The sequence below is a fragment of the Diabrotica virgifera genome, chromosome 8 (genome assembly GCF_917563875.1).
Source record: "Diabrotica virgifera virgifera chromosome 8, PGI_DIABVI_V3a".
Taxonomy (NCBI): domain Eukaryota; kingdom Metazoa; phylum Arthropoda; class Insecta; order Coleoptera; family Chrysomelidae; genus Diabrotica; species Diabrotica virgifera.
Genome location: NC_065450.1, coordinates 184,549,638 through 184,570,177, shown reverse-complemented (window position 1 = coordinate 184,570,177; position 20,540 = coordinate 184,549,638). Strand labels below are relative to the sequence as shown.

Below are 20,540 nucleotides of genomic sequence, written 5' to 3'. Positions count from 1 at the left end.
TCGAAGAAGACGCTCAACATTCTTTAAAATCTACCTGCTCTATTATTTGTTGGCTCATGAAGCCCCTATCGGTATACAGATGATATACATTACATATGACCGGAGCCAGTAGCATTCAGAAGTGACGATAAAAATGTTCATAGCCGCATTCTCATAGATGGACGATTTGTTCAGATGAATGCACATTGGAATTCTGCAACCGATGATAAATTCTCTATAACTGGAGGTATCTTATTTGACAGATTTATTTACGGGCCCGGTTTTAATGAGAATTCTCACGATTCTTATGATGGTCTTTGAATAAAGGGATCGTTTATGGATTAAAGACAGGTGTCGATTACCTATGTGGGCGGTACAAATCAAAAAGGTGATTAGCCTTAAATATTTCGTCTTTATTAGTGTAATTTTTTTATATTTTCTAAAAAATACTATAGTCTATTGATATAAATGTTATAATCAATACTTTTTGGTATGGGAGTATTGAAACAAAAATAAATGGCAATAGACCAAATGATTCAGTCAATTTGTACTCTACAAGCTCCCTGGTGGGAAAGTTTTGGGGTAGTTCTGATTTCTTTCATTATATATGGATTTTGGGCTGCTGAATCCGAATATGAGGTTTGCGGACAAAATTTCTTGCCGGAACATTGAAAAAATCGCTAAAAAAGCGGAAAATTTCAGCTTTTTCCCGCTTTTTTTTGCTCAAATCTCGAAAACTATTAACATTTGGTAAATGGTCTGTTAACAGAAATTAAAGTACTTAAAATTATCTACAAACATCACTATTTACTTTTTTTTTCAGACGAACCGTTCGGTCTAAAGTACAAGTTGAAAATTGACAACTTTTAACGGTCTCGGCAAAACCCACTTTTTACATTCCAAAACTTTATTTTTTATTAGAATGCTGTCATTTGATGAATTTCTCCTAGTTTTCTGTACAAATAATAGATGTTAGTTCATAATATGAATATGGTATGTCTCTTGTCACAGCTTCCATGAATCCATTCCATCCTAAAATACCGAGAATGTCTCTGCTTTTCCCTTAGAACCACAGAAGATCAGGCACAGATGAAGTCACAGTTTCAGTTGGCGTGAACATTCCCTTCGGATCTTAATTTCTGATAAACCTTGAGGTTTTGTCCTTTCAAAATGTATTAGTTGAACAGCTCTCTGACTTCCATAAACCTCAGGTGCGGGTTTAGTTTTCAGCTGAGGAATGGATTGGTTAGGAGCTATTGCATGTTTTGGTGCAATACAAGAAATGCCACCCATGACGTAAAAAATGTGGTATCCGTCGATTGTGTGTACGTTAACCCTTTCTGTCCCAACGCTGTATATATATATATATATATATATATATATATATATATATATATATATATATATATATATGTTTTTTGAAGAAGTGGGTCTGTATTCCCAGCCGCCGTATATATACGTTCAAGGTGCTATGGTCTCAATTTACCAAAGCCGAAAATATGCGTTGCTTATAAAATTTTAGACTCATTGGTGTCCCAATGCCGTAGAAATATGTCCGAAAATGTTAGATTATTGTTCCCAAAGCCTCAAAATGTTGGCACCTAAGACAGGTCATGCGGACCCATTGCCGTATATATTTGTCCACATATTTTAGATATATGCTATATTGTAGCACTGGTGGCAACGCTTATAGGTAGCTGCTAGAAGGTGAAGCGTTTGTAGCCACAGAAAAGACCAGAAAAAAAAGAAGCGAATCGAGATACATATGTGCAAGATGCGGAGTCGGCCTTTGCGTAGTGTCATGTTTTGAGGAGTACCACACCAAAGAAAACTTTTAATGTCAATTTACATTACATTATTTTTTTTAAGTTTTTTTTTAAGTTGGTTTTGCTCTCTGATGAGTACTTTTGAAAAGAACACGTTTAAATTGGTTAAAAAAACTCATTAAAAACATATTTTGGTCATTTATTTGTTCATTTATATGCGACGTATATATAAGGCAATGAGAATCTAAGCATGAAAAAACCTTTGGGATTGAGGGACCAACATGCACATACAAATTAAGGCCTGGCATAGAAAGGGTTAAAATCAGCGTTTTCGTACACCTGTTGTGTAAAGCACGACCGGTCAATTTTCTGCGGATAGCCTGCGATTGCTGACACTTCCAGATAAGCAACGCGCTTGCTCAAAGTCTTGTAGCGGCAGTAAGGCACAAAGAGTTGGTCTCACCATTCGATTCCTTGCAGGGATAGCCGTTTTCTCTACAAAAAGTACGACTCAAGAAAATAGGTTGATGTAGTTTCCTCTTTCGGGTTTTTTTCATCCTATACAGAAGCTGTTCGCCTGGAAGTGTCAGCATTCGCAGGCGATCCGCAGAAAATTGACCTGCCGTGCTTTACACTGCAGGTGTACGATAACGCTGATTTTAACGTACATACAATCGACGAATACCACACTTTTCACGTCATATACCAAAACATGCAGTAGCTCATAAGCAATCCATTCCTCGGATAAAAAAGAAACCCGCGCCTGAGGTTTATGGAAGTCAGGGAGCTGTTCAACTAATTCATTTTAAAAGGACAAAACTTCAAGGTTTATTAGAAATCAAGATAACAGATCCGAAGGAAATGTTCACACCAACTTAAACTGTGACTCCATCTGTGCCTGATCTTCTGTGACTCTAAGGGGAAAGCAGAGACATTCCCGGCCTCTTTGGACGAATTGGACTCATGGAATCTGTCACAAGAGACATACCATACCTATGAACTAACATTTATTATTTGTACAGAAAACTAGGAGAAATTTATCAAATGACAGCATTCTAATAAAAAATAAAGTTTTGGAATGTAAAAAGTGGGTTTTGCCGAGACCGTTAAAAGTTGTCAATTTTCAACTTATACTTTAGACCGAACGGTTCGTCTGAAAAAAAAAGTAAATATATTTGTAGATAATTTTAAGTACTGTAATTTCTGTTAACAGACCATTTACTAAAAGTTAGTAGTTTTCGAGATTCGAGGAAAAAAGCCGAAAAAAGCAGAAATTTTTCGCTTTTTTCGCGATTTTTTCAATGATCCGGCAAAAAAGTTTGTCCGCAAACCTCATATTCGGATTCAGCATCCCAAAATCCATATAATGAAAGAAATCAGAACTACCCCAAAACTTTCCTAGTCAAAACACAATTTTATTGAATCAAAAGCCGATCAGTGAAAAAACAACTACATTATTGGATGTGAGAGGTAGAATTCTGATTTTTGTAAAAAAAACTTGTGCGATAACTTCAATAATAATAATTGAATTTCCCTCCCACTTAAATAGATCGGGAATATTAATAAAAAATTAAAATATTTAAAAATGTTGAATAATATACAAAAATCAATGTTCTTTTTCTACTTTTCTTGCTTATAAGTTTAAACCGATTTATTTTGAAGCAAAGTCGTAATGAAATAAAATAGTGATAATTTAATTTTCTGTAAGATACGACTGGCTAAAAATGATTAAATTTATTACTCTTTCATTTAGATTGCAGTTAGGACCTTCATAATTCGTCCAGAATATCTTTATGGTATTGGGACCGTGCAAGTTCGGTAAAGCGACACCTGGTTTCTACGCTCAGCAACATTCTTCGCACTTTTAATTATATTGGCCAATTATATTAGTCCTGGTTACTGGATAATTGTCAAGGCCATAGTCCAAAAAAATAATAAGAAGAAAAAATAAGATTCAGGTTATGTTATTAAAACGTAAACAATTGTATGTAGTAAATAAAATTAGTTATTAAAATGCAGTACTGCAAGCAAAATACAATTAAATTTACCTTTATATAATAATTGCATATCATAATATCAATATTGTGGAGCAACATATAATTTTTCTGCTTCAATGACAGTAGGTATGAAATATACGTCAATTTGACAATTTGAATTGACAATATGAATTATTTAAGAAAGTTGCAAGATTTCTCCGCTATTCGCGCACGATCGTTTCTCGTATCCCCTCCAAGTACTTGCACACCTCAAATAGTAAAATAGGTCATCAAATTTCATTACATTAAATCAATAGTTTTCGTATAATAATTTTACAACCTTTTTTAAATTGAAATTCTTTAAAATTGTGCACATGCACAACAAAAAACTAACCATAATACATATATACATGTTTGACAACTTTTTTACATACAGTATCGTACAAAAAAAATTCGATATTTCGCAAGCCGGCAACTTTAAGGAAAAATCCCGAAACAGGTCGATTTTTATTTTTAATTTATGTTATTTTGGCATACCTATATGTCATACTAGCGACGTCATCCATCTGGGCGTGATGACGTAATCGATGATTTTTAAATGAGAATAGGGGCCGTGTGCTAGCTCATTTGAAAGGTTATTTAATTCTCTATTCAATAATATAACCATTTACATAATTATTTATACAGGGTGCCCAAAAATGTTTTTTTAAATTTAAATCCACAAGGAAAATAAACTTCCTGTAGCTGGCTGTATACCATAAATCACAAAAATACTAGATTTGTTGTAAAAGGTATAAGTATTTTAAAATACCCTAAATGAGGGTTACATTAAGACAAAACGTTTTCGGATTGAGAAATCCATCATCAGCGTTCTAAAAGCCAAAAAATAGCATGCCTGGGCCACCAAAATGCGTTGGGTAAAAACCCTTTAAATGTGAACGGTTATGTTACGTTACATATTTATATAATGGTTAAATGATGTTCCAGATATGCCTGGATGTTATGCAGGGCAGCACAGGACTCTTTTTTTTTAATTGAATTATTTGACAAAAAAAATAATAATGTATGTGATTTATTTAATTCAAAATACATTTTGTTACTGTCAGAAAAAAATGTTTATTTCACAAATAAACATTGCTTTTCGCCTAAATTAAATGTTCAAACATCCAAGAAGCAGGCTTTTGGCGGGAGCTGGCTTGAACATTTAATTTAATCGAAAAGCAATATTTATTTGGGAAAGAAATATTTTTTTCTGTTTTCGGGCAACAGTAAAATGTATTTTGAATTAAATAAATTATATATATTCATATTTTTTTTGTCAAATAATTTAATTAAAAAAATTTTTGGACTCCCTGTAGAAATAATTACGTAAATGTTTATATTACTGAATAAATAATTGAATTACCTTTCAAATGAGCTAACACACACCTATTCCCATTTAAAAAAAAATCATCGATTACGTCCTCTCGCCCAAAGGGATGACATCACTAGTTTGACATAAACATTTGCCAAAATATCATAAATTAAAAATAAAAATCGACCAAGGGCCCGAGCACGCCAAATAGAATTCTATTTTGCTGACATCACAAAATAGAATTTCATAATGGGAGAATTGACGGTTGCTAGGCAAAGTGACGTCACTAAAATTAAATTCTATTTGGCGTGCTCCCGCACCTATTTTGGGATTTTTCCTTATCGTCGGTGGTTTACGAAATAACGAATTAATTCCTTCCATTTGCACCATACGAGCATTACACCTATCCAACGCACAATTTTCTGGCGTATAAACAGATAAAATATCTAAGTACTTAACTATTAGTTTAAATTAAATTTAGAAAACTGCGTTGGCAAAAACTCAGTAAACATTGGACAAGAAAAATGATTTATTATACCTACACCGTTCATATTAGAATATTTGTATTTAGAGCTTTAAAAGATACGCGGATTAAAATAATAAGTGGAAAATTGCTCCAATGGTAGCGGTGAAAATACATTTTTATAAGTGTAGCGTAAATTTTCTTCAACCTCTCTAGTTTTTTTGGTATTTTTTATACGCAATACCGATCGCATTTATTTTTTAAAAATGTATGTTATGAATATTATGAATATCTTTAAGATATGAAAATTTCTATTGAGAAAACGGTCCGAAAGAGTAAGATTCAAATATTACCATCCTACTGTTTATAACTTCTTCGCAAATGCAGCGCAACTTTGACCGGTTGTATCTCAGAAACCACTGTTTGTAATTCAACTTTTTTTATTTTAAAATAAGTGTCCTATTGAGTATTTTTCAACGATGTTTTCTGAATTTAATTTAAACTAACCCTTACCGAGATATTCTATTTGTTTATAAGTGAAAAAAGTATTTACAATTTTAAAAAATTCTGCGGCCACCCAAATAACTCTTCATTTATATGTACATATAAAGTGTGTTGGATACGTAGAGTGGCCTTTTATATGTAAAGAAATTGGCAAACATGTATATGGTTTAGTTTTTTTTTGTGTAAGATTAAAAAAAATGTATACGAAATCTATTGAATTTATTTTAATGAAATTTTATGAAATATACTACAATCACAATAAAGATGACTAGAAATAAACAAACCAAGAAACGTTGAATGCTACGAGGAACACTCCCAAATCATAATTTACAATGTAAATTATTTTACATTGTAAATCCCAAATCATGATTTACAAAGTTTTTACATTTGAAATCATGATTCGGGAGTGCTCCTTGCAGGGCCGGACTGGCTCATCAAAAAGGCGCCAACCCAAATTCTAAAAAAGGCGCCAACCTAATCTCTGAACTAAGGCGCCCGACCACTACCCCCCTCCTAAACTTTTTTGAAATCCTAATGCATTGAATATTACTTGTAAATTTTTTAAGTACTATTAAGTTTCATTTATTTATTTAATATGCACTACAGGCCTTGTAGGCCTAGGGCTTTACAATTTTTAGTACTACTTTACAATTTTACATAATACACATGATAGTATATACTAATGTCTTATATTTAATCTTATTTAATTTCTATGTAAAAATTTCTGCACTATGGTTCTCCACTGTATCCTATTTTTCGCCTTCTCTTTCCGGTCTGTAATTTTCATCGATCCTATATCGTCCTGAAACTTTTCTTGTCATATTTTTATTGGGCTACCTCGTCTCCTTGTCCCAACTGGTCTAAGTACTTAGCAGTACCTTCTTTGGCATTCTTGCTCTATCCATTATCTCGACATGACCTGCCCACCTGATTCTTTGTGCCTTTGTGTATCTTGTTATACTTGGTTCGTTGTAAAGCATCCTTAATTCTTGATTGGTTCTTCTTTGCCAACCGTCTTCTGTATTTTCCCCCGAAAATAGCTCTTCGTACCTTCCGTTCCCACCTCTCTATCATTTCTTCTTGTTTTGTTTAGCACCCATGCCTCACATCCGTAGATGACTGTTGCTCTTATTACGGTTTTGTATATTCTGGTTTTCGTCTTTCTCGATAGGTACTTTGACTTTAATAATTTTTTTAAACTGTCTACCTTTCGGTTACCTTTTGATATCCTGTGCTTTAGTTCATTTTGCTCGTTATATTAAGTTTACTTTGGAATAAACTTATTAAGATGCCACAAAAATATAGCTTCAGTTTCCCAGTAGGTACCTATCCCTTTTAATCCGTTACACTCTTTGGTACTCTCTGGAGACTCGAAACAAATTTTTAAAAAGTGTGGGTAATTTTTCAACTACTGCTACAGAATAATATACTACTATCGGTTTACAGAGCCCTCCGACGCCTTCCGACTCCTAACCGCCATTCTTCTCTGTTTAATCACAGACCTGGACTTTCCTCTAGTTCTATTTCAATTCTCTTCCTCCAGCTTCTTCTCGGCTTTGTTCTTTCCCTTCTCCCTTGTGGTGTCCATGCCAAAATCCGTTTATGGATCCTGTCATCTGGCATTTTCTGTATATGGCCGTACCATTTTCGTAAGGTCTCCATCTTGTGGAGACTTTTGTTTACACTTTTAAGTATGGTATTGTATATGATCTGTTTGTTCACTTTAAATATTGTTTGGTCCCACAGAATGCCGTTCATCATGGATATGGCTTTTCTACCCTGTATGTTTCTGTCATTTATATCAGCATCGAGTATCTCATCTTGAATCTTCATGCCCAGATACTTGTATTCATCACAGTGTTTAATTTATACCCCATCATCTAATGTAATGGACTGCTTTGTCCCTCCAATACACATGGCTTCAGTTTTCTTAATGTTGACTGCGAGGCCCCATTTGTTATATTCTTCTATTAACTTCCACGTCATGTAACGCAAGTCGTCATGATCCTGAGCAATCAGAATTTGGTCATCAGCGAAACATTAAGGGCCGGTTGTTCGAACGCTAATCAACAATGGTCACTATCAAATATTTAATTACTGTCACCAAAACTGCCAATGTCAACTTTTATTGGGTTGCTGAAAACATAATTGATTATAATTATGAGATTAGTTAATCAATTAACATAACAATTATTAACATAATTGATTAAGTAATTTCATAATTGTAATCAATTATGTTTTCAGCAACCCAAACAAGGTTGACATTGACAGTTGGTGACAGTAATTAAATATTTGATAATGATCACTGTGGATTAGCGTTCGAACAACCGGCCCTATGTGTATAATGTGGTCTCGTCATTGAGAGGAATTCCCATGCCATTTTTCCACAGCTTGAGTGCTTGTTCCAGAGTTATTAGCCACTCTGGCTCTCATGGCCTCATATTATAATATAAACAGCGGATATTGATACCTACAAAAGGCGCCCGAAGATCTTCGAGGGCGCAGCGCGTCGTTTCTAAACTATTAACATAAAACTCTGGGTGCCATTTTCGGACTATGTATGCTGGTCTTTGATTATCTGATACGAGTTGTATTTTATTGTACTCACTGGCTTAGTTATGTATGATTCTGGGGCGCAACAATCCTGTATGTATAATGTAGTCAGGCGAAAGGGCCCGAATGTCTTCGAGGTCCCCGCGTCGTATCTAAGCTATTAAGTTAATACCCAGGATGTCATTGTCAAGCTATGTGTGCTGGCCTTTGATTATCTGATAACTGATATGAGTTGTATTTTTTGTATCCACTGGCTTCGTTATGTATGATTCTGGAGCGCAACAATCCTGTATGTATATGTATAATGTAGTAAGGCAAAAGGCGCCCGAAGGTCTTCGAGGGCGCCGCGCGTCGCATCTAAGCTATTAACACAAAACACTGGATGCCATTTTCGAGCTATGTGTGCTAGACTTTGATTATCTGATACCTGATACGAGTTGCATTTTGCAACCACACTATGCTCAATTGTTCTTTGCTGAAACAAATCTTTGTGTAAAGTAAAAAAAATTAAGCGTTTAAATTTTTAATGGAACATGAACGAAAGAAAAAGGCGCACCGGCCCGCGGGCCGGTGGGCCGGCGGCCCGGTCCGGGCCTGGCTCCTTGTAACATTCAACGTGTCTTGGTTTGTTTATTTCTAGTGCATCTTTATTGTGATTTTAGTATAGTTTAATCTATTATAAAGATATACATTCTTTCCATTATTGGAGAATGGATCTCTTAATAACTACGGTTACTTTGCCAACTTCTGCTTTAAATATGTAGCTGTAATGTTAAAAATTTAGTTGTTCACCTTGGATCTCCGTCGTATATATGCACTTCTAGCTCTATCCCATAGTGTCTTATCATCGATTTTTCTAAGGGTTTTCATCTCTAGCATTATTTTTGTCCTTTCTGTATCAGGTCGTGTTTCTGCCGTGTGTGTCATTACTGGTCTGATGACTGTTTTGTAAATTTTGCCTTTCACTTCTTTTCCATTAGATACATTGTATGTAATATAGAATTTCTAAGACGATGTATTTTTATATTGAAACTTTTCTGCAAACTTTAAGATCTTCCAGAAGTACTTTACATCACATATATCAAATGTCTTTAATTTGTTTGACAGTATCGTTATCCGTGATTTATTATTAAGACTGTTAATTCCAAAATAATTGAATACATCATTTAATCCACAGGTATCTTAGTAAAACTAGCAGACGTTTATGTTTATACAGCTTTCATTATTAAATAATTTTTTTGTCGATTGACAACCTTCACCGGTCATTTATCTTTGGAAATATTTTATGTCTTGTCGCTATAAAACTGACTTCATGTGACAGACATAAACAAAAAAATACCTGAGACAGACCTTTATGCTTTTACGAACGTATTAGAGAATTTTAATGGCTTTTTATTTCACTTTTAGTGCAAGGGAATATCAAATACAGTGCACATCTAAAGTCTTCCCCCAGCCAACTTGTTTTCAAAATCATAAAACTTAAATTAATAAAAGAAATGAGAAGTCTCTGAAAATTCTCGTGGAACCACTTTCTGGCAACATCCTTAATCTCTGTCTTTTACAATTATTTATAAGGCAACGAGACGACGAATAAAGGAGACAAAATCTCTACAATATGCAGTCACATTAAGTCTATTTATTTATGAAAAATTCCAACGAAAGTTGATTCCGTGGACTCAAAATACATACGTCTGTTTTATTGACTATAATAAAGCTTTCGATAAAGTACGACATGAACAATTAATGAATGTCCGGAACTTAAAGAAGATAGACTGCAATGTCCTCAGGGCGCCGTAGAGCAATAAAAGTAAGCTCGAAAATAGGTCCCACGGTGAGAGTAGTAGATGGCCAGACTAAGGCTACGGCTCCACGGGCGGGAAATTGACGCTAGCAGTAGCAGTAAAATGAACTTAAGGTTCCGCGGAACGGAATGGGAATAGCCGAACTTAACCGACTACGCACAAGTCCTGTAGTCGGTACAGTTCGGCTATCCCTATTCCGTTCCGCGGAACCTTAAATTCATTTTACTGCTACTGCTAGCGTCAATTTCCCGCCCGTGGAGCCGTAGCCTAAGCTGTAAAATATCGCGCAGCAACATCGAACGGGCCCATCTTTGGCGTCATGTCGCAAACGAAGGGACGAATTCATTTTATTAGCCGTCGCCACTGCACGAAACAAAAAATAAACACCAAGATATCTAGTATGCAGTATACTGAACGAAATTTGTAGCTCATCTAGCCACAAAACGACCATAAACCTGTATTTTCATCTCGCGACACGCCGTAATTTACATCCACGTCTGGCCATGCTTTTTACAGCGCTTACTGCCGCTTAGCGAAAAGTCACACGGGCGATAATTTACGGCGCCGTAAGAGCAGTAAACCCATTGGTTGACTAACTCCTCCACCAATTGTAGATGAAATCCACAATCTGCCACCAAGTTTCTTTTGCAACACGTTTGAGAAGCTCCAAAAGTGTTGCAAAAGAAACTTGGTCCATAATAAACGATCTTCGAAATAAAACTCACACAGCTCAAACATTTTCCCTTCCAGACCCAGAAAATCTAAATGAATACTTTGTTAATGTGAGTAAAAATATAACATCAACTATTGTGTAACAACAAGATCCCATTTCCTATCTCCCTAATTCAGGAAAAGTCTCGAATTCATTCTTTATAAGACCGGTTGATAAATCTGAACTGATCCAAACAATCAATAGTATCAAAAGCAAATCTTCCTGTAGTACCGATGGACTATCCATAAAAATTCTCTCAAATCTCCCAGACAGTGTGTTGGGAGTCCTTATCTCTCTAATTAATGATTCTTTTGAGAAAGGTAAATTTCCAGAGTGCCTAAAGACGACCATCATTATTCCTCTTCATAAGGGTGGTGAAAAATCAAATGCCTGCAATTATAGACCTATTGCATTACTACCGGTACTCTCCAAAATTATTGAGAGATTCATAAAAGCCCGACTTATGTCGTTTCTCGTTGATAACAATATTTTATCACAAAATCAGTTCGGCTTTTTTAATAATAAATGTACCACAGATGCCTAGTTTCAGTACTACATGAGGTTTATCAAGCATTAAACAATAATCTGCACACTGCCACTGTTTTTTGTGATTATGCCAAAGCTTTCGATTGTGTAAATCACGACATTTTGATAAAAAAACTAGATTTCTATGGAATTCGAGGTATTTCTTCGAACTGATTTCAATCTTACTTGGATAATAGGAAACCACTGGTTAGAGCAAATGATACAGACTCTAGTCTCAAAAATGGTTCAGTATTGGATCCTCTACTTTTCCTTATTTTTATTAATGACATCACTAGCTAAAAATCTAGGGAAAAGTTGTTTTTCTTTTTTCTGATGATACCAGTATCACTTGGAGCAACTCAAATATCACAACTTTTCATGCTACTATAACTTCTGATCTACTCACAATAAAATCCTGGTCCGATTCAAATTTACTCTCTTTTAAAGTAGATAAAACAGTAGCATTATCCTATAAACGAGCTCTTCAACCCTTACCGTTTCATAACAGCCAGATCAGTATCGTTGATTCTGTAAAGTTTCTTGGTATTTTTTTAGATAACAACCTTAAATGGTCCCTTCATATTGATGTGTTAAGCAAGAAACTATCCTCAGCTTGCTTTGCAATAAGATCTGTTTCGAAGGAAATGAATTTAGCCTCTTCCAAAATAACATATTTTTCTTTGTTCGAGTCCCATCTTCGATATGGTCTCCCTTTTTGGGGTTCTGGTACGGCTGCCCAATCCGATGTTATTTTTAAATTACAAAAAAGAGCAATAAGATATCTGTTTGGCCTCGGAAGAACAACACATTGCAGAAGCTACTTCAAAGATCACATGATTCAAACACTACCTTCTTTTTTAGAAACTGTTTGCTCAATTCGTAAACATCTACATGTCCTTCCAGCAAGACCTAGACATGACTATTCCACCAGAAATTCTACCTTTGACATCTATTTACCGATCCCGTCCAGTGAGTTAGTAAAGAAATCTATATTACTTATATTCTGCAAAAAAACTTTACAACCATCTCCCTCTACAACTTAAATCTGCAACATCTTTCCCCAAGTTCCGTAAAATGACTAAAGCCTATTTATCTGAAAGACCATATTATTCAATAGCAGAGTTTCTTAACCATTAACTAAGAAGTACAGTATTCTTATTTATAAGTAGAATCTTAATCTATATTTGAGTGTCATATGCAGTAGCTTAACTTAACTTATTAAATTTCTTAGATTATGCAATTTGCAATTTTTTTAAATTTTGCAATGGATTGTTACTGATTTTTGTTTCACTTCCTTATATTTTATTTATATTGACGATTTATATCATTTTAGTAAATTGTATTTGTTATTTGTTATTGTTCTTATGTATGATTCTTGTAAGCTTTGTCTATAAAATTGTTAAATTTTTCATGACAATAAAGCATATTTCTATTCTATTATATTCTAAATAGGAGCGTTGATTGAATATGCGGATTGATTATCCGCATATTGATTAATTCGCGGATTGATTATCCGTTGATTGAATATATCCGCATATTCAATCAACGATAGGAGTTAGTCAACCAATACCTCGTCAGGTTTACTGCTCTTACGGCGCCGTAAATTATTGCCCGTGTGGCCTTAGCCAATTTTACAGCACTTACTGTTCTTACGGCACCGTAAATTATCGCCTGTGTGGCCCTAGGGTTAGCCTGTAGCACACCTTAGATGAGTAGGGTATGTAATCAGGCGAGGGGCAGATACCATAGTCAGAAAAGTTTTTCGCCGAAGAGGGCCGATACGAAAAGCGAGACTTAGGTACCAAGATAACTTAAAGAATGAATTAAAATCTATTGGAATTAGAGCATGGAGAAGAGTTGCCAGAGACAGGGGCGAATGGAGGATTGTTCTGAAGAAGGCTTTGGCTCATAAAGAGCTGTGACGCCACTGATAAAAATAATGAGGGAAGTACTAGACGAATGGGATGGAGGATTCACTATAGGAAATGGAAAAATCGGTAACCTGCGATACACAGATGACACACTTATACTAGCAGCAGATGAAGTCGAAATGATTTCCATTACCGAACGACTAAGCCGGATAAGGAATGAATTCGGAATTCACATTGTAACCTCGGAAACCTTTTTTTGGATGGTGCTAGAAAGGTCACCAATGGAGACACTGCGAACGGCAGCCAGATGGTTGGTGGAAAGCGAGTCGTGGGTTCGAAACTAGATTTTGGAACGTGGAATGGGGCCAATAGAAGAAATAGGTAAAGATAAGACAAGAGAAGATAGGTTAGAGCGGAGAGAGAAACGGTTAAAAAGATGGGTAGGTAAAATTACTATAGAAAAGAAAAGAGATACCGGGCGCCACTCAACTTTTTAGGGTTATAAGGGGAAAATTAAGAAACCTTAGAAACGGAAACAAGTAAGAAAAGATTATTAGGTTCTGAGACCAAATAATTACAAGAAAAGATATGAACGGTAATTAGTAAAAAAATAAATGTTGTCAATATACTACATAAAGAAATAATAAATATATTCGGTGACAGTTGTCCACCTACTTACCTACAAAACTTATTCCACGTGATCTTTCTCCTGGTCGAAGATAATATAGTGATAGGTTATGTTACTTGGAAAATATTTGGAGGTAATCTCTTATCAGGAAACTTATTAGGAGTAGATAAATAAAAATCGTGAAATAAACAAAAAACAATATATTGAACAAATGGTTCACCAGAAGGGTGAATCCCAAAAAACAGGTAATAAACAGGAAACTATATTATACACAAATCAAAACTGCACCAAACAATTATTAATGTGTGGTTGATTACATGTAGAAATAAACAATAAATATGATAAAATAAATACATATATCATATGGTAAAATCATGCACAATTACAAACATAGTAAAGAGAGCCTGGTCATTAGTTAAAAAAAGTTCAAACAAGCATCTATCATAAAAGATACTCTCTTTGCTGTTTTAGGGCTTATCTCGAGATAACTAATATTATAAATTTAACGATGGATAGAAAATATAAAGAACAAATATATCATAAAATGAAATGCAAAGCATACAAAGTTAACAAAAGCTTATAGTTCAAAATTCAAACACCACCCGCACTCGGTTTTATACAATATAAGTCTTTTTTTTTTTGAAAAATGGCTTTGGCAGAGCCAATTAGCCAGACACTTGTTTCTGATTGATTGCAGATTCATAGTCATAAATTTCTTATAACATAAGTACATTCTACAATTTTATTTTTATAGCTTTATTTTTATAGCTCATTGGTACATTGTGTAGCTTTTTTCTATTTTGTTTTTTTTTAATTATTTTACTGTGTTTTTTTTATATATATTTTAATTTGTGCGAAACACTTTTTTTATACTTATTTTTTTTTCTATTCTTTTTTATTTTTGTTCCTTTTTTTTTTCTTTTTTTTTGTTTATTATTTTTTTTTGTTATTATTTTATTTTGTGTTTTTTTTTTAATATTATTTTTTTTTAATTTTTTCAAATCACATTAACAAATTATGCCTATTTATTACATATTACGTTTACAACTTGTATTTACATAATTTAACATGTTTATAAATGAGATGAAGAATTTCCATATAATTTAATATTCCATATGAAATTCCATATCATAAAATATAAGTCAATCGCACAGCTTTTAATTAAATAGTGAAGGAAGTATCTAGACTCCATTAGATTTCTTTAATAATCTAATGCCGTTTTTAATCTTTAATCATATGCACTACTATATTCTCTACAAATTTATATTATTTACTATCTTTATTGGGACTTAACCACAAATTCAGTTCAATTGAAGATACTTTTATTTCGACATTTTGATTTTCCCTTCGGAAATAATTTATACTGTTCACTTAATTCTTCCCGTTTGCCTAACTAATTACTGATTTATAATATAGGTGTCCAGCGGAGTACTTCAAGGAGTACTTAACATTTCACCAGAGAAGATTCAAGCGGTGGACATGGATACCATCAATTCTCCAATTCAATACTCATTCGTCAGTGGTGTACCTGAAACGTACAGCAACTATTTTCGAATTGATTCAGAAACTGGACAAGTTCATCAGATTAAACCAGTGGATACGTCGACGACAAAGAAATTTAGCATCATAATTAAGGTAAGCCAATAATAACTATTTTCTAGTTTAGGGTTGTTACAAAAGGGATGTTTTATCGCTTTCTTGATTAGAAAGAACGAACCAGAGAGCCTTCTTCTTCGTTATCTTCAGCTGTTTGCATCCACTTCTGATCAAAGGCCTCTCTATGAATAGTTATTCTCTGTTCTCTGGTTTGTGTTATATAATCCATAGGTCATAACTTGCAAGATACAACTCCTGAATACTCTTTTCTTTAAATCCTTTTGTTTTTCAAAAAGACATTAAAACTTCCTAACGTTGTCCAAGCCATTTGGTTGCTTCTAGTGATATCTTTGATTCTGTTTTCCCAGTTTTATCATGTGACCTAGGTATATCTATATACTATGAGTACTATAGAGTACTATGTAATCGACTAAACTTTAAGATCTGTTATCGATTTTAATTCCGCGGTATTCCTAATTTGACTTCTTTGGACACATCTTCTAATGACACTTCTTCTTTTCACATCATAACCCCGGATGGGTCTTTGGCTGCCTGGCTATGTCCTTCCATTCAGATTTCTCTTGTGTCCTTCTTCTCCATTGTCTTATGTTCATGGTTTTCAGGTCATCTTCCACGATATCCAACCATCTCGTTCTGTGTCTTCCTTTTTTTTTTCTCCTTCCTATCAGATTCCATTGTAATATTTTCTTTGTTGTTTTTGCATCATCTTGTTTCTGGGCATGTCCCAGCCATGACATTCTTTGACTTTTCACAAATCTTACAATATCATAACTTTCATTTAATTCATTAACCTCGTCGTTTCTTCTGATTCTCCATGAGCGGTCTTCCTCTTACACCGGGTCATATACATTTCTCATTATTTTTCTCTCGAATGTCCTGAGTTGGGCTTCATCTTGTTTCGTCATTACCCAGGTTTCATAACTATAGGCTACTACGGGTCTAATCAATCTTCTGTAGATAGTCATGCTTTTGATCGTGTGTAGTGTCTACATCAACTCCTCTTTCCAATCTTAGTGTGCTTGTTGTTAGACCTTCTGCTACGTTTAGTTGCATAGTTGCATTATTGCATATTTATTTTAGGAGTATTCTACATCTGTAATCAATCCTTGCGTTATTCAGTCTTCTAATGCCTCCCAGAATTCTATGGAATCGAACGCCTTATTGTAGTTCACAAATGCCAAATGAAGAGGTTTATTGTATTCGTTACGCTCTTCTATAAGTCTCCGTTTTGTCGGTAGGTAGCCTATGGTACTATAACCTTTGCAAAACTCCGCTGGTTCAACAGCCAAGTAACTATCGAACTTATTTGATAGTCTATTTGTAATGATTTTGGTAAGCAGTTTGTACGGATGTGTAACAGGCTTGTTGATCTGTAATTTGCTAGTTTGCCTTTGTCTTCTTTCTTGTGTAGTAAAATCACCTACTCTTTTCGCCAAGAGGTTGGATTAGCATCCCACAACTTGCACTTGTTCATCATGATTTTAACTGCCTCCAAACTAGTTTGACCTCCAGCTGTAATTATCCCTTTTATTATTCCGTCGTCTTTATGGTAGGGGAGCCCAAGCGGGGATTTTTGCAGTTATTCAAGCGCGTCAGATTATCACATGGGGAGAAAGCTTGTACCCTGTAAATGTACCTCTACCATATATTGGCTCTTAATACAGGGGAGTTCGTTATCAGATCGAAAAACTAAAAAATACGTGTTCAATATTTTTCAAAAACATATCGAATGATATCAAACACGACCCCACATAGACAGGGGTGAGGGGTAAATTTAAAATTTTAAATACGAACCCCGCGAAATCAGATCGAAAACCTGAAAAATACACGTATTCAATAATTTTGAAAAATCTATCGAATGACACCAAACTTGACCCCTCACGGAGGTGGTGTGGGGGGTTACTTTAAAATCTTAAATAGGAGCCCCCATTTTTTATTGCATCTTTGGATTCCTCACGTAAACATAAGTAACGTTTATTCGAGATATTTTTGTGGGAAATGGAAAATTAAATTAAAAAATGTAAAGTCGCCTACTTTATGGAAAACTTAACTTAACTTGTTTGGGTTTAGGACCTACTCTTCAAAACCCAATAGGTAGCCATAACGCTCAAGTAACTGCAAATTTAGCATACTTTCCTCCCCTACTATTAGGAGCTTTTCTATTTTTCATCTATTTTAAGGCATTTTTAACTCACTTCTTAATAATTTCTGATACTGTTTCAGATCCTACCTTTAATATTCTTCGTTATTTGTCGTGGTTTTCCGGTTCTGCTATGCTAGACGAGTATAATTCTGTAAATAGTTCCTCAACAATATTTATTATTTGATTTTTCTCGTTTCTAGTGATTCCATTTTTTGCTTTTTACCTAACCTAATGTATTCAGAGGTTATGCTCATAGATATGCCTCTAAACCAGGAGTTTATCCACCTAATGTATCTATCGAAATTCAGGTGGTGGATAGACCCCGCCGATTTGTCGACTAATAGAAAGAGATGTCTACCCTAATTACAAACATTTTTCTCTGCCGCACTGAGGGAACAGTTTTAGATAACATCGCGCAGTCTAAGTCACATGCCACCTAATAACGTACCACCATAGGAAAATTTTCCCACCAAAATTAAATTTTGAAATTCCCGCGTAATTTCCCGCTTGGATTAGTTCCGATACAAATCTCTTGAAGCGCTGAATTTCATATCCAGCTAAAGCGTTGTCGGGAAGCATCTAGCTAGAGAGAAGTAGGTGATCTGTGGTTCAGGTATTATTAGTCTATGGTCTAAAAAAAGCAAGTGAAATCATAAATAAAATTCAGTTTATTTAAAATATAGGCGTACTTAACCACAATAATGATATAGTGACGTCAAATAGGATATGGACTTTTCAACCTTTTAAAACAACCATTGTTTTAACGCATCATTTTCATTAGCTGTATCGAACAGTATGTAGGTATAGTATTATACGAACAGTATGAAGTAAGTAAGCTATGAGAAAACAAAAATAATGAACAAAAGTAAAATTTATTTAAAAATTATTCAAGGGACACTATTATAAAAACAATATCGTAATTATTTTTAGACGAACAATTATATTTGGTCTAATGAAAAATAAGCCTATTGTTTACGTATATTTTCTGTGAAATTTAAAATTATCTTTACAAATTGTTATGTAGAAATATCGGCAGATCTATCTTGTATTATCATACTTTCATTCGGAAACTGATCATATTGTTCTTTAATATATTAGACTTAATACGTCATAATGTTTAAGAAATGAGCAGATCCCACGATTTTCTTTTACGTATTATTTATGTTGTGTTATTGTGGGTTAACTATTTAACAATTACAAGTTTTTTAATACTGTTTGCGATGTTCCGTTTTGTCGAAAACTCTGACCTTTCGACATTTCTACTATTTAACTCATTTATTTTCCATAATAAAGTATGTAAATATTTTTTTATTTACAAAACAACTCGGCCACTCCAGATCTATGTCGTAACGCCCAATATAGCACTAGTCCATTGAAATGTTACATTTAGGGTTGCATTGCTTAGGGGAGTCAATTTTATTATTTTAATGTGTAGGGGGGTTCAGTAGAAGCTTAAGTTCAAGTTTTTGGGGTCGCCGCCCTTGTCCCCCGGCCGCCATCTTGAAAAAAAAAGAGGTGCAAAGGGCTTTCGCGATGTATCTCCTAAACTAGCCACCATACAGAAAACTTAGTTACACATAAAATGTAGCAAATTAAATTTTCTATAGTCTTATATCTATTACTTTTTTTCGTCAAGTGACCAACAAAAAAGTTATAAACAAAAATAAGAGAAAATTTAGTAAGAAGTTTCGTTTTGGAGGTTATAACTTTTTTCCGTTAATTTTACCATAAAATAACATCATTGCGATTTTATAGAGGATTTTTCAGCGAACAATCTTCACTATAAAGTTGTTTAATTTTATTTATTCATTTAGATTTTACAGCGCTCCAAACTTCAGCCGATTCTCGAATTCTCATAGGAATACAATAAAAGCAAAACCTTGGGCTTACTTTTCTATCTATATATTTATGTATTATGATTTTAACATTCCCATGCTATTATTAAGCTATTTTTGACCCTTTTCCCGGCCACCTATGAGGTAGAGTCTGGAGTCGCGTTTTTTGTGTGGTATCTCCAATAGGCCTAATCCACGGACAATTTCTAGACAAAATAATATTATTTATTATTATATGTTAAAAAAGATCTATCATAGTTTTTTTTTCATTTTTTTCGATGGTCCAGGCTGCAAGTCAAGATCTGAATCAGTATCCGAGGTGAATTTTTGTGGTATAGTGAGAGTTAGAGTTAACGTCATTGTCGGTAATTTATCTACCAATTCATTTTCTTCAATAAATTAATATTGATATGTCCACGATGTTGCTTCAACTTTCACCACCACAATAGAGGCACACGGCTGAACATTTGAGGTCTGTTTTTCGGCAACCACACGCACTTCCAGTTTCCATTGCATCTGCTAAAGATGAATTTCATAAGCTCGGGGGTACCGAAGGCTTGGAAGTTTGGATTGGTATCCAAAATTGTTCATGCTTTTTCCAGCCCCAATTTTCTGGATCACAATGTTTACCGAGCCATGACTGAATCTGGTGATACACTCGGAGTTTGTGGAAACGGGCTGCATCTTGTGTTGGAGGAAGTGAGAAGAGATGCATTTTTTGTCACTGTTTTAGCGAATCATTTGTATCTCAGGGTTTCCAGAGAATCGTCTTTATTTCCGCCATATAAAGAGACAAAAAACGTTCGCCGACA

The 20,540-nt window shown here is 34.4% G+C and overlaps 1 protein-coding gene across 1 annotated transcript in view; it reads left to right on the top strand.

The window, feature by feature from the left end:
* LOC114332608 (cadherin-99C) overlaps nucleotides 1-20,540 on the top strand; it is a 431,877-nt gene that overhangs the window by 260,689 nt on the left and 150,648 nt on the right. The window contains exon 9 of the mRNA XM_050657985.1: nucleotides 15,550-15,768. Within this exon, the coding sequence (XP_050513942.1) occupies nucleotides 15,550-15,768 (219 nt within the window). The remainder of the gene's footprint in view (nucleotides 1-15,549; nucleotides 15,769-20,540) is intronic.